A 24,484-nucleotide genomic window follows, 5' to 3' on the forward strand; every position below is an offset into this window, starting at 1 on the left:
TAAAGATACGTATAAAGCTTTTTATTCTAGTAACAAGTTTCATTTTTACGTAAAAACGAATAGGTCTATCTGGTGGATCTAATTGTTTGAGCAATATAAATACAGTAATGCCTTGGATATTGGCTGGCATTCAAAACTGGTCAAAGTTGAAGGCAATAAATCTTCTAGGAAATTCCGTGCGTCTCTTCTTTCTAAAGGGATTTCTAAAGGAAAATCCCGGCCAATTTCCAAGGTATAGTAAGGGCCACGATATAGCGAACTCGTAAGCTCGAGTAGGTGTCAAAGTTTACACGTTTCAGCTCTTGGAACAAGTGAATTGACAGAAATATGAGCAGCTAAGGGCCTTAGATCCTGGTCAAGGCCGTACGAAGAAATGTTTTATCCAGTGTCGCCATTTTTAGAAAGTCTTAAAATTTTAAAAAGGTAGTACAGTTACGGATACTGAAAGGCATTCAAAAAGGCACCCTCAAGCAAGATGTCATGTATGGCCCTAAGTGCCACAGCAGTAGTCGGTCCCAACCCTCAAGAGTTTAGTTTACGACCTCGCTATATCGTGGCCCGGACTATACCACAGATTTAACAAAATAAACATTTTCTCTATATATTTACCTATAGTGAGGTGGTGGTAATTTCCTAACGGTATCCCTCATCCGCCTTAACCTTTCCGCGTCGGTGTTAGCCTGAACCGCGGTAACGAAAGTAGAATAAAGTTGGTATGTACAGAGTGGATTCGGTAGTTCTCTGAAGTACATTTTCAATAGCGACGCCACCGAATGAATGTCTTGTAGAATACTTTCATCGGAATGCAATGCAGGAACACGATCCTCGTCGAACGCGTTTCGTAATCTCTGAATGTTCGATGTCACGCCGCTTAGACGGTATATGCCATCAACCAAGCCATGGTTCTCGATGAACTCGGCGCAGCACGTTAAAACAGTAGGCACTAAAACAATTGAGAAACGTTGTTAAGAACGCCAACGAATCGCTAGCGAAATTAAGAATAATGGTGGAGCATACGTACCATCTTGACCTGAGTTCAAAAGATGTTCCCCTAAATCACAACCAAATACACGCTCCTTCAAGATTCCAGACTGCTTCAATCGCCTCCTGGACGGTCTATTCAGTATAAAAGACCTGAAAAAGGCGATCAATTTCCCGTGCTTCCTGAGCACTGGTTTCACCGGTAGTTTCGATCTGACGGTCGTCGACACGGTCAGATGTCGTGGAACTTTATCCCCAATTACAGCCACGCATTCGGCTGGAAAAAACCCAACAGCGAAACCGTGCTTTCCGCGCCACCATGTGCTTTCCCCTGGCGGAGGCATGTCTATTACAGAAATCATGTCCCCAACCTGGAACCCACCAATCCAATTTAAATTAAACCGTTGTTGAGCGTCGTTAATCATTCTTATGATACAAAAATACACTGCTCAAAATAATGAAAGATCAGTCACTCAAATGATATTGCTCGTTAACGTATTCAGACCTTAAAAGGTTCAAGGTAGTATGTAAGTCAGGCATTCGATAGAAGTATTACTGTATTAAATGTACCTATCATTCTTGGAATATGGTTCATTCCCTTCAATCGTCCAGTAACATGATCCTCTAATTACCTTGAGCAGTATCTGATCTTCTTTTGTATTTCTGAAACTAAAAGCTCACCTGAAAGGAGATCTCATCCGGTGCCTGAGCCACGTAAGGTCTCACTGCGTAAGCTGCCGCTACCGCAGGGGTGTTAATAGGGCATGAATCTGACTCTGGCACAAGTATTCTTCTTCCTCTATTATCTAGCTGCAACCAATTTAACACAGGACCGCAATTTAGGCCTTCGTGATTTAACTGCGAGAATCTATTCAAATAGTCCCTCAGTATATCACAGGTGTTTTTTGGCCGTGCATCCGGAAGCTTGGTCAAGGAAGAAAACTTCCTGTCGAATATGCAGCGATGCAATTGCTTGTCAAACATAACAAAATTATCATAAGATCGTTGCAGGGTCCAGCATGCATCTCCAGATGTTACTCTAACCGCGTAGCTGTCTGAATCATTCGAACCTTCGCTAAGTGTAACCTGCAAGCATATTAATTTCTCTTTTATTTATGCACGACGTGCAACGCGAATACTTCTAGTTCCTTTTTAATAAATTTACCAATCAGATACTATTACTCTAATATAATTTATCGTTGAAATTTTCAAAAGAATAACATTTAACACCTCAGGTATGCCAAAAGTTGAACATTTTCGTGTCCTATCTTTCGAAGTTTCAGAACTTTCAGTATTTCGGGCGTTCACACAGTCTAGTTTTCAGTCTACATCGTCGAAAATAATAAGGGAAAATAATTGAAAAGTCACGACGTACCAAATATAATATTTATTTGTATTTTTTAAAAATGTTTGTTACGAAAAATGTGGTTGACGTACGGTGGTTTAAGATTTACACGATGCCATGGATCTCGTATACCTGAGGGGTTAAACTGAAATTTTCTACGCAAGACAATGAATTTGTAAACTGTACCATTTTTTAAACTATTAATTTAATTGAAAATCAGTCTACGTCGTAAATTAAATAAACGAACAAAGTGTTTGGTAGAACCAGAAAGTTAAAAATGAGTTTGTAACTGACCTCCAAGGAACTGAGTTCAACGTGTTCGTAATGAAAGTGGGCACACTCGTCCAATTTTGGAAACCGTGCTATACTGCCCATGTTGCTGCCAGAGCTGACCGGTGTACTGAAATCGTCCGTTCGATTACATCCTAATCCCTGTGTCGAATAAAAAATTTAATAATCTCTGTCGATGCTCGTGCAAGCCTGGAATAAAATTCTATTAAAACATGTTCGGTGCCGTAACGCACGGATTTAAACGCCAGATGAAATGTTTACGTTTACGAAATCAACGCTCGTATTTTTAACCCACTTTCGTACAAGCCCGTGAAACATTTATAAAGCGCGACAAATAAAATGGAGACGCGCTAAAATACCGCGATTTCTAAGGGGAACGAACGCCGCCGTTTGGTTTCCAACGTTCGCCAAAACGCTGCGTTTAATCGCTGGTCGCTAAAAGAGAAATGAGAACCGTGAAACCGAGTCGTTCGAATAAACTTATTATGTAAGTAAGAAACGCTTTAAACGAGTTTCGCTGCATTACGCTTTACGCTAGCAGAAAATGGAGGCAGTCTGTGAAGGCAATTGAAGGAAGACGGTTAAGATGAATCATCGTGCGTGAAGAATTTAACTAACGAGGGGACTGTACGACATTCGGGTCATCGATTTAGTCCAAATTTTGTCGACAGTCGACGCACGACGACTCGAATTTTGTTACAGGATGCTTCATTCTCGCGGTAAACTGGGTGCAATGCAAAAGAGGGCTAAAAAATTTACGAAAATCTCTAGTTAAAATTTGGGAATTAATTGTTTCAAGGACTACTTTGCAAAACAGATGTTTCATCCAAATTTTTATGAACAGTTTTTTTCTAGTACACTCAGAACTGATAACAATGGAGTTTCATTCCCCTTGCTGCAGGGTCTAACATTCTATCAAGAAATATCTTCTTGGGAGATTATTATCGAACAACAACCTGATAACTTTTTTAATATCATACTGAACATACTTTAGAATTGCTTTTCCAAACAATTTTAATCCAATTTCCTTAACCGAATTATTTCTGCTTTAATCGCGTTTGAAGTAAGTTAATAAATGGTTTTTTTCATTACTCACTTTTGATGATTTGATTTGAAAAATAGTACGAGTTCAATAGTTTTATTTTAATACGGACATTAAGCTGGGTTAGTATAATCGCGTTGATGATACACAAGAAATAGAGCTATTTCGTAAGACCTTAAAACGTGATTTTTTTGGAATTATCTCTGCTCATCTTATGATGTGTATCGTTTGAAGATACGTATCTTGTTTATTTAATGATTTTCTTTGTATATTTGGTTTTTCACATTACAGAATATCAACAAATTGTGTTTATAACTCTGTGTGAGCTAGTTTTAACTGCACATTTCAACATTCTTAAGATCTACTCCAAAGGCTGTAAGGTTGACGAAATAATTAATCTTAACATCAAGTTATTTCCTTGCTCATAATTGCTCCTTTACTCATACGTTGAAGATGTTAATCAGACGTTTCTTCTCTACTTCACGGGTTACTATAAGCCCGTATATTTTTCAATTGCTGTACTTTGGATCATTCTGTACAGAAAATTCGAGCCAAAATCGTAATTCGAATGCTGTCCACGCATAAGTAGCAAGCTTACTCATTGACCTTGTCTGCCGAATACACCTCACTGATCGTCATTCTCAAGCGGAAGAAGCATACTAAATTGTATACTTGAAATTTCTCTCTGCAAGTATCCCAATCGAGTCGTTTACTCCCTTAAGTAATTAAATTATTTGGTCACTAGATTTGATACACTGAACGAACGCGTCCAGTGCTTTGTAAAATCAAATTTTCAACACTAGATTCACAAACATTGTTACATTAAAATATGGGGTTTATTTCAATCAAAATATATATTCATATCATTACATTAAATTCAACATAAATTGCTAACAAATAATATTTATGCATTTTATAACGTTAACTATTTTTTATTTGTATTTATAAATAATAACTAATTATTTTCGAAAAATAGTGTGCTTCTCTGTAAAGCTGTTTATTAAACATTCCTGTTTAGAAATTGGCAATGATAGAAAGGTAAAACTGAAAAATTCATTTGCATTAATATCCATTATTTTATTTTAATCTTGAACGAAAACATGTCTACCCCATCAACATTTAATTTCTGATGACCATTGTAAATTAATAATAACTCGTGTGACAATTAATGTAATAAAAAAATTAAAACAATTATTACGCCCCATTCCCCATAATAATAAAAAAAAATGATTAATAGCTAATAGGACAAAATTATTCAAAGTTAATTAAACGGTTATATTTTTCCATTATGCAAAACATATAAAAAATGAAATGTTTTGCTAATATGAATTTCATTCACGATCATTAATTTACAGAACTTTGGGTGTCTAGATCGGCTACCGAATTTGACAATAAAGCGAAACAATAAATGTTAATCATTTTGATTAATTTTTTACGGGACGAATAATGCTATAAAAATATGAGAAAGGCACATGATACTACGTCGTCGTGTTCTTCGTTCGAATCAACTCGTTACATCTCCGTTAAAAGCACTGGCCAGAGAATTAAGATGCTAAACGCGCACACTGCGCACAGCGAATCAGATACAAGGGTTTCGAAAAAAAATATAGGAAGTCAACCCAACCTTTCATCCTCGTACAAGAGACTTCCTCTTTAACTGTCGAGAGAAGTGGTAGAGTAGGCTTTCAATTATAGGAGCACTATCAATTATCTCGTTTGTTCAACAAGCTTACGTGTCGTTGATCACGAATGCCCTGACCTACGAATATACCAAGGATAGGATGCGAAAGCAAAGACTTTGCATTTTACGAAATCTTTTTCCAAGATCAATGTCAGCTTCTAGTATCGAAACATTCGAAATACCATTGTACAAAGACGTGAAATCAATATTTCATACTAGCTGCCATATGTTATGATACATACAAGGTGTTCGGTCACCCCTGGGAAAAATTTTAGTGGTAGATTCTAGAGGCCAAAATAAGACGAAAATCAAGAATGTCAATTTCTTGACTGAGGCTTCGTTAAAAAATTATTAAAAAATTTCAAATCATTCTGAAAAAATTATTTTTGGTTGCGCAGGTCAATTACAATCATTTTTTATGAATAAACATACCCCCGAAATCCTACCCAGTTTCGAGAAAAAAATTCGTTACCGAAAATATAATGTCTAATCATAGATGAATGATTCCCCTAAAATTTCATGTGTTTCAAATCGTTCTGAAAAAATTATTTTTGGTTGCAGGGGTCAATTACAATCATTTTAGGCGAGTAGACATACCTTCGAAATCCTACGCACTTTCCAGAAAAAAATTCAGGAAGCTGAACATTTCCGGTGAAATTGAAAAATTTCAAATCGTTCTAAAAAAATTATTTTTAGTTGCAAGGGTCGATTACAATCAGTTTTGGTCAATAGACATATTTTCCAAATCCTACAAACTTTCGAGAAAAAAATTCCTAAATGAAAATATAATGTCTGGTCAAAAATGTACCCCGGATTCTTGCGAATCTTTAAAACATCATAACTTCTGAACGGATTGGACGATTTTAATGTTTCAACATGCAATCAACGTGTATTTTGGTGAAGATTCTAACAATATTCAAAAAGTTGTTCCTTGACCCCGTAAAGTGAGAAAAACCCCATGAAACTGGTCCAATTTTCAAACTACCATAACTCCTACAATAGTAAATATATTTCAATGAAATTTAGTATGTATGTAGAGCTCATGGATACCTACAAAAAAGTATTAGACAACTTTTCTGTACAATATCAAACAAATTAGATACACATGAAAAACGAACTTTTAAGAAAAATCGACAGGGGTAGGTGTCTAAATTTTTCAACGAAAAAAAATTTTCAAATCGTTTTGAAAAAATTATTGTCGGTTGGGGAGTTAATTACAACCATTTTTGGTCAATAGACATACCCCTGAAATCGTACCCATTTTCTAGAAAGAAATTCGAGAAGGTGTGAAATATTTTGACAAAATTAAAAAATTTCGAATTGTTCTAAAAAAATTATTTTTGGTTGCAGGGGTCAATTATAATCAGTTTTGGTTAATAGACATACTCTCCAAATCCTACACACTTTCGAGAAAAAAATTCAGTACGGGCGGAGCTTTAAACGTTAATAACTTTTTAACGAAGCCTCCATCAACAAATTGGTATTCTTGATTTTCGTCCTATTTTGCCCTCAAGTATGGCCCATTACAATTGTCCCCAGGGGTGGCCGAACACCCTGTATAAGAAAACAAATAATAGATTTCTCAGATATTAATATTATTAACTACGAGGAATATTACAAAAAGTAACGCAAGTGACTAAAATAATATGATGGGAACAATAGAAAGGGGTAAAATCCAAACTTGTATCGCTGGAGTAAACTACTTTGTGCAAAATTTAAGTGAGAATTGCACAGTATGAAAACTATTAGTAACTGTTTCGTAAAGAAATTAAATTAAAATTTAAATTACGGTAGGCAGAATGACATAATATGAAAAACTATGATACTTCGTGTTACTCGACGATCAACAATCTACTTTAAATATCTATTTTTTATATTTTGTTTAAATGCTAGTTTCAGAAGAAAAGAAATAAATTCAAGAGATAGTATGGTGATCGTTTCGTTAAAAATATCAACGACGTGTAACAGAAAATCGAAACTCAAGGAATTATGGGGTCACTGAATTTTTCGAGCACGTAAAATACCTCTGAAATATATTTGGTGGCTCCATACTTGGAATATACAAATTTACTTGAATGTACATACAGTTCGAAAAACAAAAACTGCCAATGTATATTTTATACATTTATGTTAAGAGTTTCTCCACGAGATAAGTATCGCGATACCGTTCTCACTTTTCGCTGAAACAGTTTCAGAGGGATCGCGGCACGGAGTATCGACGAACGAGCGCAACTTGTCTTATTTGGGTCATTGTATTTTTTGGCAACGTCGAGGCAAACATCGGAGCTTCTATACGTATATAAGCGAGCAGTGTTCTCTCCCTGCTGGATCTGGCAATCGCTCGGAAACGATCGTTCCGCGCTGCCTTCTGGTTTACGCTTCTTTAAACCCCTTCCCGCCACGCCGCCAATCCGCCATCGAATTTATCCGTAAATTCCTATAATTGGAACATCAACGATAAACTGCCAGGCCGTACGTAATCAAAGCTGATCTACGATTACGCAAAAAAAAAGAAAAACTCTAAGCTCCTGCTCATGAAAATTTCACGCGATTTAGAAATCCACCGTGTAACGAACCGTTCGAAACGAAACTTTCGCGAAAATTTCTAACCGACGCACAATTCCGTGTATCAACGATACACGCATTCTTTTTATTCCTTATCCAACCATCCATCTTTCATAGTTCGTAAATTCAATTTGTTACTACTGGGCATGGAAAAATAAAAGGTGAAAATTATACGCGATAAAACGCGACCAACGTTAACACGATTTCTATCGCAGGTGTTTTAAAATTTTAACTTGAATTTATTTTCTAAATTTTATTACCGTTGTCAATTTTCCCCTAAGCCTACAGAAAGCGAGACGAGGCTGGAATAAGACTCGAGGAAAGTAAAAATAAGTGTTTTTGAACGGTTTCTACAAATGAATTAATTAAAGCAACCTTTTAAAACTTTAACTTGAAATTCTTTTCTAAAGTAATACGTGATATTAAAAATAATATAAATCGCATTAACAATTGCAAAAGTGTCGAAAGACACCTTTTCGTCGAAATAGGAACGCATTGGACCGCGGTAGAACAGTGTTAATGCATTTTGCGATCGATAAACATCAAAGAATTTACAAGCTGAAAATACTTGAAACAGCTGCAGCTTCTTCCGTTAGTAGGTCGACAAACTTTTCGGCAACATTAAGCAAACATTACGAACGCTGAGGGTACTCCACTTTCACGATCTACGTGTATCCCCCTCGATAAATCGAGGGAAGGCAAAACAAGGGATCTCGAAATTGCATTTCGTTCTTTATGTATTCTAAACACGATTGCCTACATCGGTTTCGAACACGATAGACAAACTTTACGGTCCCTCGGACATCGAATGGACACCAAAACTTTCGTCGGTTACCACGTTCAAATTTTTCACCCATTAACCGAAGGAAATGCATTCACCTCGTCCCAGAGTGGATCAGGAACCCCCCGAAAGCTAGCCAAAAATAAGTTCTCATTATAAATTAAGATGTTATTCTGCTCCAGATAGCTGAAAGTAACCATCTTATAATTTGTATGACATTTAATGAATTATTATTGAAACAAAAAATTAATATTATTTTTTTATTCGTGAATTGTCCCATAAACGAAATAATTTGTCGCTATCGTTTTTTTCGAAAAGGAAGTTTCTATGATGAATTTTGATGTAATAGTCACTTTGGAATTCGGAAAAATGTATATTTTTACGTGCCTACTTATTTTCTATATTTCTTCTATGATAACAATATACTGATACTAATTTTACGTACATTACGTATATTATATACGTAACTCTTGAGAAACAGGTTCAAAAAATCAATCTTTCGTTTTTCTTGTAAATCAAATGGATAACGTTTCAAGAATAATTGCTTGGAGAATTGTTAATTTTATTCTCTTCTTATACCGATTATATTTTTCTTTTCTTTCTTGTTTCTTCGTTTTTATTTATTTAGTTACCTTTTCTTTGAGTTTTCTTGTATTTTAATGTCTATATTTACTATCTCTCTCGATAACAAGAGTACAGTAGTGGATGAAGTAGTAGAAGATAAATGAATGAACAAAAACAGATAGAAGAAAGGAATAAAAGTAGGGGGATATGTAACGTAATTCACAGTAGAATATGATAAAGCAATCAAATTTCAAAAAATATTGAAAATATATCAATGTAATTGATATTTGATATATTGATATATTTGAATATAATAGCAAATAAGATTTAGCTCATACAAGATTAAAAACTATCTGTAAATGGCTGAATGCATATTATTGTAAGGAATGTCATATTAAAGATGTTCTTATATACGATATATTATTTCTTGAAAACTGGAAATCATTCTAAGTCGAATAGCAAGAATTATTAAAATAAATCAAAAATAAAATATAATAATACTTTCTATTTCTTTATTCCATGTTTTAACACCTGTTATTCTCTGTATCAAATGATTTATCCCGTAATAAAATTAATAAATAAGTTACCGAAATTTTAAGTTCAAATTTACAAACATAGTACAGTTTGTGTGTCTTGAAACTTCATTAAAATCTTTAAACATTTTTTTCTCAAAACCATATTCTTCAAATTGACGTCTAGGAAAATCGAAAAAGTAATTTGAACGACAAAGTAAGTCTTACATTCTAACAGTTTCTTTGTTACAATTTTTTTTGGTGAACTTCTATTTGATAAGTCGCACACACTAAACCGGATAAGAATTTTTTAATGTACTATGTTTTCTAAGTTTATTTTACTCTTCTTACAATTTTATAATTACATTTCAGTTCTTTCATTTTGAAATTATACAATGTACCTAAGATAAAGGGAGTAACATAAAATGTAGCTCATTACAGCTGTATTTACTGCAGTCATGAAAAAGTTCGTATAGTTACAGAATGATTTTAGAAACTGGGATAAGCATAAACACAAGAAATTGATACAGAAAAATGTTGAATCCCGCATTGAGGACGTTTCATGATACAATTTTTTTGTTTCGGTGCAACGGTGCGGAGGAACCATGCCTTTTTTTACATGAATCGATTCTCCTCGTTACTCTGCATATAAAAGTATTGAGGTATGATCATTGAAAGGTGGGTTTGCACGTGCATGCAATTTTATAAATTAAAAAAAAAAAATCTGAAAACAAAGTATATTCGTAACCATTTATGTATTTCAATCGTTGATATGGAAGTTAAGATTAAAACTAATTTTTCGAATATAAATACGCATGCAGTATTAAGTTTTTAGTGGTTGTAGATATAATATTTTTCTACAATAAGAATTGAAACAATTCTCGTTGTTAAATGTTTCGTGAACTATTAATGTACAAAGACTGAACGTGTAATAATTTTCGATTTTCTATGTAAAAAGTTTCACTGAAATATGTGGACGACAACCTGATGAGTAGCAAAAAGAGATCGTAGCAGTGAAATCTCCGGCTTTGATCCACCAAAGCTATTCCAGGATCTGTGCTAATATTCACAGAGATGGTGCAGTATTAAAAATTTAATAAACTGGCAATACTCTGTGATTATTTTAAGACAAGGGCAATGCCACCCATACGATGTTCATACGATTAAATCTTTTCCTGGAAATGTATTTATCACGATTTTTTTTTATTTAAAACATCGTCTATTATTTTAAATATGAGTTATAATTTTCATTTAGTTTTCATCGACAAAGATTTTTTTAAATTTATTCGGCTTAAGCAATTTGAAATAACACAAGTACATGTATATTATGGTAAATTTAAGTCATTCAGTTAAAATAATTTTTTGCTGAATTTTGGCTTTATTTTAAAATGGTGACAATTATGAATTATTTAGTAAATATTGTATAATAGCAAAGTTTTTTCGATTTATCATATGAAATGAATCAAGAAACAACCTTCTATAATAACTTCTGAATCTATTCTTGTGATATTATCAAAATCAAATTTATAGTTCAAATTTGTATTTTAATTATGTACGTCGAGTAGCCTGTTCGCAGATATTGATTTTGCGTTCATATATTCTTCTTTGAAATTTTTCAGTTTTATTTTTATTTCCGTTGGGTTTGATGCATTTTTTAAAACTATTTATAAATCAGAAAAGAATTTGTCAAGTATGATTCATACGGGATAGCGAGCAGAATATTTTATTTAAAAGCCATTTTGGCGATGTATTCGATACGATATCGATTCGCAAAAAGGAAGAGCGCAGAAAATATAAATAAAAAATCTGAAAATAGTTCAACATGAAAGTGTTCAACGGGGTATGATCGATGAACGGTTAAATCTTACGAGGTCACCGATTCTTCCTGGCGAACAGCCGCGCGGAAATTCGCCTGAAAATAGTGCATAAACAATCGTTCTCGTCGGATTGAATTGCTAGAAGCCATGCGAACCGAGGTAGGAAGTTTATCTGGTATCTACCGAAAATTTGGTACGATTTCGTGGCTAGCGAAATTGGAAAGTTAAAAGTTCAAACAAGAGAGTTCTACCGTTACAAAATACAATAGAAATCTACATTATTAAAACTTGTACACATGACACGAAAGAAGTAAATCAAGTAACTATACATTGTGTCTCAACGTGAATACTATCACTAAAGAATATTAAAATTAATACTTGAATTTTTTCTACTTAAATACCTTTGTAGGACAAACTTCGAAATTGGCGAGATGAATAAAGATAGATAAAATGCAAGAAAGTTCATTCTAAGAAAGTCGTATCAATGGTGTTCGAGAAATCTTAATTACATTGATAAAGCATGCGAGAGTAAATACAGAAACACGATAATACTTCGATTATCTATGAATTGGGAAAACCCAAGAGACAGAAATGTGACAAGGACATAGTGCAGGACGAGTCCATTACACACGATCGCGTCTACGTATGTAGGGCAATAGTACGCGACACCAAAAAAGGAAAAAAAGCAGAGAAAATTGCTAATCAAGATGAACTATCATCCTGAAGTTTCCAAACGAATTTAAACAGTGTACAATGAAACTTCGATTTGAGCGAGCTAATTAGGACAGGGAGTGTCATTTAAATCCGAATGTCTGTAAAATAGCGTCTGTGCAAAAGCAAAAGTCTACATTGCATTTTTTTAGTACAATATAAACAAGAAACAAAACCACTTATTTTATTATTTTATTCATTGCATTTGAACGTGTATAAATCAGACACTGACACCACTTGTCTTCAAGAAATAATCCAATCTTAAAATGGGCGCCAAAGAATCAAACAGCACGTAAGGATCTACTGACACAGGACTCGAAGAACCCATTAAATCGAGGTTTCACTGTACCAAAGAATATCCGTTCCAGAGGCAACAAGACACAGGAGGGACAATCGCAGGACGATCTCAAAATACATGGATGAAAACGAGATTAGCCATAGAGTATTGGAACACTACCTGAACGCTCCCCAAGAAAATTTCGATAAAACGATACGACATCCGCAAACACATGAGAGATCCTGGCCAAAGATCTAGCTTATCCGATTATCCATGAAATCACAGTGGTCCTTTCGACGGCTTCGCTTTCCATACCGTGAGACGCGAGTACGTCGAGATAAAATCCGGATGATGGTGCACAGGAGAGGAGAAGGAGATCGGTGGACGAGGGAGTAGTACCGTCGGGAAGAACTACCTCGAGACGGCTAGAGCAGCTGGCACAGCTGCCGAGAACGCGACGCATAGCGTCGCGAGTCAGGACGAGCGTGAACAACCGACGTCGGGACGCGGGCTGACGACGCGTCGATGCGACCGACCGGAGAGGAAAAGGACTCGTCGATGACGTCTCCGACCGCGGACGAACAACGAGGATGGCGACGAGGGTGCCGCGACGTGCCGCCTCGATTCCATGTTCGCGTACGAATCCACGATCGGTGCGTCGGGGTCGGGGGAAACTGGGTCACCGAGTCACCAGCCATCGTTTCGTTTCGCTTCGCTTCGGGACGCCTAGGATCCTCCGTCACCGCGCGACCCTGCATCCCGTGCGCCCAACGCGCGCACCACCCTGACTCGCCCCTTTGTACCCTTCGATGCCATCAACTATTAGGTCACATCGAATTACCATTTTCGTAAGTTGCGCTGTATTTCCGAAAAAAAATTTTCATCGAAAAATTGTTTTTGGTAGCCAAACGTACGCCCCTAGCTACAGGTGTGCTATCTGTAATGTCTCACTGCGGCATATGTTCGCACAAAATACTATGGTTATGATCTCAGAATGCGTGGATCGATAGAAGAAATAGCAACATCGCTAAATTTGGTGAATAATGGATAAAAAGTGTTATACTTCAGGCACGAAATAATAACGCACTCCGTTTATATGTATAGAGTCGTTTCGGAAGAGACATACACGTATAATACTCGAATCAGTGAAGAAAATCAAAGTGCTCCATGTGGTCGATGCTGCAACTGCAGTCATTGGCTGCAAAGGACACTTACGAGACACATTTAGAGACGTTTGTTTTCGTTTGATGACTCGTCTCGTCAGCCCGAGTGTAGTTGTAAATTGGACCATTTTTATGGGTTTTTTCTCACTTTACGGAATTAAGAAACAACTTTTTGAATATTCGTAGAATTTCCAGATATTCTTCACCAAAATACGCATTTTTTGCATTTTGAAACATTAAAATCCCCCAATCCGTTCATGAGTTATGATTTTTTTAAACATACACATGAAATTTCGGGGAAACATTTCTGGTCACATATTACATTTTCGGAAAGTAATTTTTTTCTCGAAATTGAGTAGGATTTCGGAGTTATGTCTATTCTCAAAAAATGATTGTACTTAACCCCCGTAACCGAAAATAATTTTTCCAGACCGATTTGAAATTTTTTTTCAGGGTAATCAGACAGTTATGGTCAGACATTATATTTTCAGTAATGCATTTTTTTCTCGAAAGTGAGTAGTATTTCGGGGTTATGTCTAATCACCAAAAATGATTGTAATCGACCCCCATAACCAAAAATAATTTTTTCTGAATGATTTGAAATTTTTTAATTTTGGGCAGGGCTACACCCTGTCGATTTTTCTTTAAAATTAGTTTTTCATTTGTAATAAATTTGTTTGACGCTCTACAGAAACGTTGTGTAATACTTTCTTGTAGGTATCTACGAGCTCTACTTCGTAAATAAATTTCAACGAAATACAATTACTATTGTAATAGAAAGTTGACAATAGTTGAAAAAAGAGGTTATCACGAACCAAAAAAGTTTTACACCGTGAATATCTAAGCTGAAAAATTTGATTATATGTCTTATGTAATTATCTTAGACACAATCTGATAGATTCCAGAAGCAGTATCGATCAGCTTTGCATTTTAACATCAAGGTGAAATGAAGATTAACAGCTTAAGTAACTTTGTTGAGATGTTAGTGTTCGAAGAAATCTGTACTTCAAAAGCCTATAAACTATAAACTATACTACCATGTGATCCAGTTTCATGAGTTACTGTGAATTACAAGATCGGTGGACAGTTAAAATTGTGTTCTAAGTGCGAAAAGTTATTACACGATAAAAACCGTGTTCGAAGAGTACATTATAGGCAATAGAATTCAGAATGTTCTTCTAGATGATAACATTGCACTTCCTATGCATATTTTTTTTTTAAGTTGTCCAGATCACCTTGATGCTTCTTATACGTATAATCCTGTACTGTTTACCTATCATTTAACAACCACTGAAACGAGATTATCAAGGTATAACACACCTTTAGCGCGAGTTTATGTTATCGGAACATAACATTCTGAAATTGAAGAAGAATTTAAACGTTTACAAAAAGAAAACCCGTATAAAAACTTTAATGTCACTATATTTAAGAATTTTTCAAAAAGTGTAATTCATTATTATATGATTTATAATACTAATAAAAACTATACTCACACGTAAATTAGCTTTTGTCTATAGTTTTGCTTGTCTGTATATCGATTTAAAAACTTCGTTGATGAATTCTAATTTACAAATGAATCTAAAATTTTAATTCGTTATTCATGAATTCCATCGCGTTTAAATAAAACATTTGAAAAATATAATTCTTAATCAGAAATATTTCGTTGAAATGTATTACGTCTGTAAAGCTTGACATTTCCAAATTTGATTTTCTTTGGAAACGTAGTCTTCCGCGAAAAAATTTTATTTTATGCTTTCGACTTATTTTTGCATATAGAATTATTTCTCTCTGAATTACACTGCACAATGCGGAACACTCTGATAACACGGAGACAAAGTATGTGAGATACACCAATACATATTGGAATAGAGTCCGTTACCTGATTTCATTTGTCGTCTTCAGAAAACAGGTCATGCATTTTAATGCTGAATGTCAAGACAAAAAACAGGGAATACAATGACGACTTTAGAAGGCCTAGTTTTATTTAACCGCATTTGAATATTATATCGATGCAGACAGTGTAAACAGCTGACCCTGATAGCTATTCAATTCTACGTTGAACTCATCAACGAGTACTGTAGGAGAATATGTTATCTTGGAAGTTGTATTCTATATGACCTAAAATTACGTTAAGTTACGTGCGTGGAGCATAGTACGTTGCTACACAATGAACCTGCTTATTATTTAATTAAAAAATAATAATGAAGTCAATATCTTCGTTGGTTCCTGAGAAAACAGTTTGGAAACACTTTACTTAGAACACCCAGTAGGAGAGAGTAGGGCAAACTGCATACCTAACTAAATCTAGATGACAATATGTGGTTGACCCCACTCTGTAGATAATTACCGCTTCAGCTGACCCTTATTACACGTGTGTTACATATCGTCTATACATAACGTAATAACTTTTTCTAAAAGTTAATCTTAATAAAAAGGAAAGTATTCCCGCGTAAAAAACATAAAATGAAACTGACAAAGCAAATGAGCGTACATTGTGTCGTTAATGCTAAAAGGCAACTGTCTTTCCGTCTTTTGAAGCGGCAGTACAATAATGCCTGCTGGAAATAATAGTTTTCAGCAAAAAGTAGGTCGTTCAAGTAACACATCCAATCAAGCAATAATAATGGCAACCTTGGGGAAGAAACTAGGGCAAAGCCAGCGGCAAATAGGGATTCGGGATACGAAAATTGGAGCTCCGATACGATATTGCCGAGAGGTGAACCAAGCAGCGCAATTGAAAGAGTCCTGTCTTTCGATCGCATATTCTTTTTTTTTTATACTTCGTTATCCTCGTAATATATTCCCATTTATTGTTCACGTATGTAAACAAAAGAAAATTATACTTCTTCCAGCAATTCTCAGTCGAATAATTTAGAAATAAAAGTAATCGAAGGTGGACAAACGATAAATCTCGGGTCACTGAAATATTTTAACCCAAGAATGCTTAAATTCCCTAATTTGGGTACGTATAAAGAAGCGATTCTATTACTTATGAGGAAATCAGTATAGTCAGTTCTATTCATTACGCAATACTAAAACACATCGCTTTTTGCAGATCGTAAAGTTTCATTGGATATACTAGTTAAATTCAATGTAAATCATCTTTCAGATGATGTTTAGACGACTTTGCCTTTAGCTACACATTCCATGACAGTACTGTCAAAGTTAAAAATTAAATATATATTATAAATTTTACTTATTAAGAATTATACCTATACATATATTATAGATGGGTCGAAATTTGATTCTTAACTTCACTTTCGAAACTCGAAACTCCCAGAACCCGGAATATTTATTGACTGTAATTAGATGAAAATTAAATGTAAATTACAATGTATATAAACGAATAATCAAAGAAAACTTCATTATTTCCAACAAATTCAACATTGGAAGAAATTATGGAAATGTTTTATTACTTTATATTGTTTAAATTAATATTGTCGAATATTAATCAAGACATTTCACATTTTTCAAACATTTAAAAAATTCAAAGTTCTTTCTTTAGAAAGAATAAGTGGCGCAAAACTGAATCACAAGCAAAATTCTATTATTGTCAAATTAAATAGGATAAAATAAAATTATCGAACATTTATCAAAGTACAATAAGTGTAGATTAATATAAATAAGAAGCCTTTCTGACATCCTTTACAAATTCGTAAGAAAATTATCACTTTTCATCGAAACTCTTTTATTGGTTCGATTATGTTCCTATTATTTTTTCAGCAGTTTTTCACCAATCGAAAAGAAATTAACTATGTTGGTCGAATCACTCGAAAGATCGATAAAAAGAAAGTCGGTACTTTCTCGTTGTGTATCTCTAGTAACAGATGTTAGATTGATTAATGGATCGAATAACGATCGTTTTCATCGATGCAGATCCATAGCAGCCGGATCCATTGCATCGGAATATGCCATTATTAGGCGTGGATGCTTGTATACACGTTTAGTTCGCTAGTTGTTATTTGTTACTGGCGAGTAAAATGTTACGGGATGGGTTTTCACGCTTGACAGGATATTCCAATCATTTCTTGCAATGATTGGATGAACAGAGTAGACTATTACTATTTTACTATTATACATATACATATATACAATTACTTTGGTAGTAAAACACAAATTGCGATTTTTTCTATATCCAAAATAAAAAGGAAAAAAAAAAAGGTTCGGAGTTCTTTTAAAGTAGAGCAAATCGAGATGAAGTTTACCAAGACCAGGATAGGTAATCAGTATAAGCAAGCAAGAACTTTCTGCCAACAGTAATGAAGCTTGGCCAGTTATTGAACGCATAGAAACTGGCTTAGACTCTGGGATTTCGATTGTTTCGTTGAAGAACAGCGATAACGCAGCAGACCGTTCTTGGTTGATTGCATTTTTAATGAAAACTTGAAGGGAAACGAAACCTTCGAGTACTTTTATTGCTTCATAAAATTCTGAAGCGTCTATTACGTATATTTCTACCGCGTGGCATAAATCTATTTACGAAGGACACGGTCTATGAGAAATGCGTCTATACGTCGGTATGTGTCACTTATTTTAATCTAGATGCAAATATTCTTGTTATCAACGTTATAGGAAGAAAGGACTGAAAAGATGCTCGAGTTAAACTACTTTAAGTACGTAACGTTAAAGTAAATTTCAAAATAAACATAGAAGACAGCATAAATAATAATAATTATTGATGAAATACCCTTTAAAATGAGCGTTCTAGTCGGTAACGCAATTAGTTCCAGAGATATAACGATTTTTGTTTCAAGTCGATCGCGATGTAGCATCAATGTTGATTTCAAAATAAACATAGAAGACAGTCTAAATTATAGTAGTTGGTACAGTCATCAGATAGAGGATGAAGCACCCTTTAAAATGAGCGTTCGTTCATGTCGATAGCGTAAATAATTCCGGAGATATAAGGGATCGAAGCGTTTGTTTACTTTTCATTGTTGACATCGGCGCGAGGTCATTGACCGCGCGCGTAGATAGTAAACAATGGTAAAAATTACCTTTTATATAAATCACGATATCTCCCAAATGGAATGCCAGATAAACATAAACCAAAAATCATTTTAAAGAGAAAGGTTTGCCGCTCCTAATGATATCTCAATTATGGATAAAACACTAATATCTTCGGAACTGCATGCGTCTAAAGTTTTAGTATTTTTAATACGCCTTGTTAGACTGTTCCAAGACAGTGGAGACTGAAGATTCTGTTCTTTCATTATTGCTATATATCTATTTCCTATTTACATCGGAAGCTAACCAGAATTTTATACCAAATTTCGAACAAATCGCTGCTGTCATAGTTGCTAAAAGCTGACGAAATAATACAAATAAAATCTTATGACACTGTTGCACATTTTTTAAAACAGTATGGCAGTAGAATAATATATGTAACAGATTTTTATTAAATCTTGCGTAACTATGCAAATAAATTATCATTTTCTAGAAAAGTATTATCATTAGATCCCTGTTGTCTTTCTCTGTAAGGCTAAGAACGAAGGAATAGGACGATTTACGAGTCGAGAAACTAGTTCAGCGAATGTTCTATTCCTTGTTCGACAACGTACACCCACCGTGCACGAGTCCGTCGAGTGTCATAGACAAACGACGTAATGGATACGCATAATAATAGGAGAGCCTTAATTAATACAGTCGTATGTAGTTTCGAAGCAACCGCGCAAACTTCATAAGCGAGTGGTGTATCGCTCCATTAAAGTAACAAGAATGTATGCAGTGGCCGATGAAGCCAGCAAGAACCAGAACCCTCAACATATGTATTCAACGTCGTGGACGGTAGTCTTCGTTGAAAAAAGAACATCTGCAAAAGAAAACACGGAGCTTCGAGCTTACGAATGCGTCCCAGCTGAGTAACCAGAAGATGTACTTTCTATGCAATTAATTAAAACCAATTCGCGGTTATTTCTTAAGACGTCGCAGGCATCGCTAAATCAAATGCAAATATAAAACTTGTAAATTTTTTCTGTGCAACGTAATTCCTTCCATCGTTTTCTGAAAACATTAGCAGCGTCTTAAATATCACACGGATGAACGAAGTTTCTATAATACCAAAATTTGACAAAAAATTGATTTATTCTATAAATTCATATTTGCTTAAACTTGTTAGAACACTGTTCAATTTCATTCGTTGAGAAAAATTACGAGGATAACGTTATTTTTCAACAAGATGGCACGAGAATAATTTGGACAAACTTTTAGAAGGTTTACAAAAGCAGTGAGACTTTACTAAAATTAGTTTGTGGTATGGAAAATCGAATATTTGAAGTCATTACTCTAATTATATTGATGTAATTATGATAGGACTGTACCTTAGACTAACTTGCCTACAAATTCTTCTCAACGAGTTTCAACCTGGCATCATCTGTTTACAGGAAACCCACCTCAAACCTCTTCGAACCTTTAAACTAAAAACAATATCGAGTATATTACCAATCAAAATTCTCAAATTGCAAATAGTGGAGTGGTCATATTTGTCAGAAACTCTATTTCAAATCTGTTTCTTTTTTATTCCTGTCCGCCTGAAATTTCACGAAATACTGAACAGTTTGTGAACATACAAACACAGTGCGCTATCATTTCATCGTTGGAACAGTTTTTCTTCGTTACTCACAAAACCTAGCGAAGTTGTGGGATATAACCATTCTATCTTAAGTGAATTCGAAGAGTATAGAAGCACCAAAACAAATCTGGGGTCGCTTAGGCTATAAAGATGAAGATCTTCCGGCCTGTAAGGTACATAGTTAATAAGACTCCAAGGGTATTCGAAGTCTTTTCCCCCCGCGAAGTAACTTAATTTGTTCAGCGTTCGAAGGGTTAACGCTTTGGGCAGGAAAATAGAAGGCTTCCGTCGAACGGATGGGTGTTCCAGGAGAGGATGTCGGTTACGCACTCCGGTGTATGTGTACGACGGTAGCGGCAAAGCCTATCGATTTGCTCTCACGCTAGCGAGATGGACGAACGAGACCAGAGCGAAATAGAATCAACTTCTGCATTCTCCCGTGAATGCGGCTTTACCAGCCCCTTCCGAAAACCGCCTTCAAAGATCAAAGACTCCATACCGACAACAACGAGAAAACGGAAAAAATAATATCTTTTGCCCTCCCTCGGATTCCCAGTCGTTCTTCGACCATGAAAAACGGAATTATGATGCTTTAAGCGAAACGATAAGAAAACAAGTCCAGCTATGAGTAAATGTCCCAATTATTTACACTTTTTTCTGGTTATAAATAGTAACGCATTGCCAACCGATTTGGAGAGATCTCCATCTTTGTGCCACAGTTAATTCATAGTTCATTCAACTGACAGTAGATAAACATTAATTTTCAAAAAATATTCCTATTTGAGATCATCAATTGTACTTACAACATAATTTCCCACTTTTAAGAAACACAGTTACCTATAAATTATTCCATCAGGAAAAATCTTTTTTAGTAACACTGAAAGAATTATATACAAAATAGCCTTATGTATTTAAGAGATTAATGATCGCTAATTTCAATAACAATATTTTTAAATCCGATATGTTATAAATAATTCAAGTATTAACTTTGCAGTTTCATCATTAAGAAGGTAATCCCATTTAGAATTTTCTAATGGTCTCATCGAAATTTTTATTAAATTAGAATATTTTGTTCATTCAGTTTAAAACCATACTTTTAGCTTTATGTTTTAGGAATATTCACAATTTTTTTCGTACAAGAATATTAAATTGCAGGAGTTACAATAATTTCAATGACGATCACAATAAGATAGTTTTACTTTTAGATTTTTTTCCGAATTGCTCCAAAAACGTATACAAAGTTTAAAGTAAAATATACAATTTTAATTAAGTCAGATTTTTTAAAAATGTTTTAAAATATATTTAAAAAATAGTATATTCAATAAACTGAAAGTGTCGATAATTGAGTCAGTATCAAAATTAGGTGTATTTGCCTTTATAAACAACGAAAAGAATATAATCGAAATTAAGTTCATCGTGTTCGGACAAGAACATTTCGCGTAAAAAGAAATTGTTAAATAACAACATGAGTTTTATACGCGGAAACTATTATTATCCGTAAAAAGAGAAAGCAAACAGAATCGGAGAAAGCTAAACGAAATAACAATTTGAGGAAAGATTAATTTTAAAATGAATAAGAAACGTGATGTATGACGAGGTTTTCGACCTATACCACGCGAGAACCGAGCACGTAATTAACAGAATGGCTGCTGATATCATCAAGATGCAAAATGAAAACGAAAGGAAGATCAAGGTGAATGATGGCTACGAGTTCGTTGTATCGTAAAGCGTAACACGGAACGTTTTACATTTTTATGAATAACCAGTCACGCCAGATGAAATATTTGTCGAAAGACGGATACAAATTCTGCTATGAATAATGTTAGAGACTTTAAAAGCCAATGCCAATTAATTGATACTAAAGTTTTATGCGCAATCTAATGCTAAATTCGTTTCATCGTGCATATGCAACGAGAGTAGCACACGAAAGGATCTGTGAATTCTTTAAGATGAACAATTGGAAATTTAATTTCTATGAAAATATACACTACCGTTCAAAAGTTTAGAGTTGAGTATTGTAAAATCATGTTACAGATACGCATGAAAAATAGTAATGACTTAAAAGCAATAAAAAAAACTTTTATTTATCAAAATGACTACCTTATTCCAAATAAGTCCCAAATCTTAGGCATTCCATTCGTTAATTTATTAAAATATTTTGTATCTAACACAAAGATTGGAAACCTAATCATAATGCTTCGAAAGAAATGACGAAATGATAAAAATATGGATTCATGGTCTTATAAGATCATATTCACTGAAAAATCTGTTTTAGAGAAATGTCCTTTTCGTAAGATTACTTTAATAAATTGTAGTTAATAAGAAATCGAGATTCTGAAGACTGATACAGAATTTTTAAATCCTTTATTTGTGTTCTACATTTGTACTCCAACATCCTCGATAGTGATTGCCCTATCGTAAACACATGGATATCGAATCTATACGAATGAATATACTCACGATAATTTCTGAATAGAATCTCTGGCTTGCAGAAGGTATACACAAAATACGAAAACAAAAATAAACTCGTGGATTCAACGTTACGCAACTCACGACTGTACAAACACTGCATCGATACGAGATTCTAGTAACATCGGGACGAGATATCGTCATCAAGCCTTATCATAATTCGTTAGTCACTCTTTAGCAAGTCACATGGTTTCCCTTATTTCTCTTTTCATGAAATTACATTTTAAAACTTTGACTATGTATCCATTAAATCCTCTTTTGGGAATTTTCAGCAGTTTAGGGTACGATTGCCTACACACCGCTATTTTTAAAAAACGAACGAAGAATGTAAAACGTCTCTGCGTGCAGCATCTCTCCTTTAGAGCAAGCAAGACAATTAATAATTTGTTCCCGTAGTTTCCATCGAGCAATGATACCTCGTTCTAAAATAAGCGATGAATAATCACACTGATACTTAAAAATGCGTTTGTTACAAGAAAGAATCATTGGCATAGAGTGGGTTATTAGACTTGGCGTAAATTGACCCTTCTACAAATACATTCATCCGGTTAACAAAAATTTTAATGTGATCTTAAGATAATAATAAATAAGCTGCTTAAATGTCAAAATGATAGGTAGTTCTGTTTAGAAAAAATTTCTCATTATCGTCTTAATTTCGGGCTGTTAGTGTATTGGCCACTTAAATGTTCGAATATTTTCGTGAGCCACTGTCTATATTATCGTTTCTCCAAATCTCGAAAGATTTAACTATTCAAACAATACACAATGTGACTGATTAGTTGTAAATTTCATTTACGTGGATTTTAAATATTAGAATTGTAAATGTTTACTCACTTTTGCAGTCTGAGGCTCGATGTCCGTAAGCCGTTGCGCACGAGGCCTCTCCTGAGCCGGTCCTGGCATCCTTTGCAGCCTCTCCGTGGACGAGGACGAGGAGGACGAGGATCCAGGCCTTTGGCCTGGTTTGCCACGCGCCAGGATGATGGCTGGATTTTACTTTCCGCTCGATTGAACCATTATTCCTCTTTCGCGTTCTCCTGCGCAAACAATTTGCCACGATACTCAGACGTCTTTATAGCGACTTTTATAACGGCGAAATATTAACTCACATATACTGAACGCGTAAACGTTGAATAGCAGACGGCCGTAAATATCACGCAAACAAGTTACATTTACGGACAGAATTAGGTGGACAGGCAAAGGAAATAAGTATAAATAAAATTTAACCAAAGTAATATAACTATCATGCACTTAAGTTTTCTATATTATGCAGGGTGTTCGGTCACCCCTGGGAAAAATTTCAGTGAGAGATTCTAGAGGCCAAAATACGACGAAAATCAAGAATATCAATTTTTTGATTGAGGCTTCGTTAAAAGTTATTAACAAAATTAAATTAAAAAATTTCAAATCGTTCTGGAAAAATTATTTTCGGTTGCGGGGATCAATTACAATCATTTTGGGTGAATACCCCTACCTACGAAATCCTACTTATTTTCGAGAAAAAAATTCATTACTGAAAATATAATGTCTGATAATAACTTCCTTATTAGAAATTTTTCCGGCGAAATTAATATTTTCAAATCATTCTGAAAAAATTATTTTCAGTTGCATGGGTCAATTGCAATCATTTTTTGTCAATATACATACCCCCGAAATCCTATTCACTTTCGAAAAAAAAATTCTTTACTGAAAATATAACTGGCTGCTTATCTTG

At 34.6% G+C, this 24,484-nt stretch overlaps 1 protein-coding gene across 3 annotated transcripts in view; it reads right to left on the reverse strand.

Annotated features, from left to right (window-relative positions):
• The window catches only part of LOC122403310 (rho GTPase-activating protein 32), a 62,840-nt gene that overhangs the window by 7,046 nt on the left and 31,310 nt on the right, over positions 1 to 24,484 (reverse strand). For all 3 annotated transcript variants that reach the window (XM_043406777.1, XM_043406776.1, XM_043406778.1), the window contains exons 2-6: positions 23,605 to 23,807; positions 2,621 to 2,758; positions 1,663 to 2,067; positions 1,022 to 1,352; positions 610 to 943 (exon numbers count right to left, since the gene is read on the reverse strand). In XM_043406777.1, coding sequence (XP_043262712.1) covers positions 610 to 943; positions 1,022 to 1,352; positions 1,663 to 2,067; positions 2,621 to 2,758; positions 23,605 to 23,673 — 1,277 coding nt within the window. In that variant the 5' untranslated portion in view covers positions 23,674 to 23,807. The remainder of the gene's footprint in view (positions 1 to 609; positions 944 to 1,021; positions 1,353 to 1,662; positions 2,068 to 2,620; positions 2,759 to 23,604; positions 23,808 to 24,484) is intronic.

The sequence above is a fragment of the Colletes gigas genome, unplaced genomic scaffold (assembly GCF_013123115.1).
Source record: "Colletes gigas isolate AHSC1104 unplaced genomic scaffold, ASM1312311v1 Colletes_gigas_Sc00048, whole genome shotgun sequence".
NCBI lineage: Eukaryota > Metazoa > Arthropoda > Insecta > Hymenoptera > Colletidae > Colletes > Colletes gigas.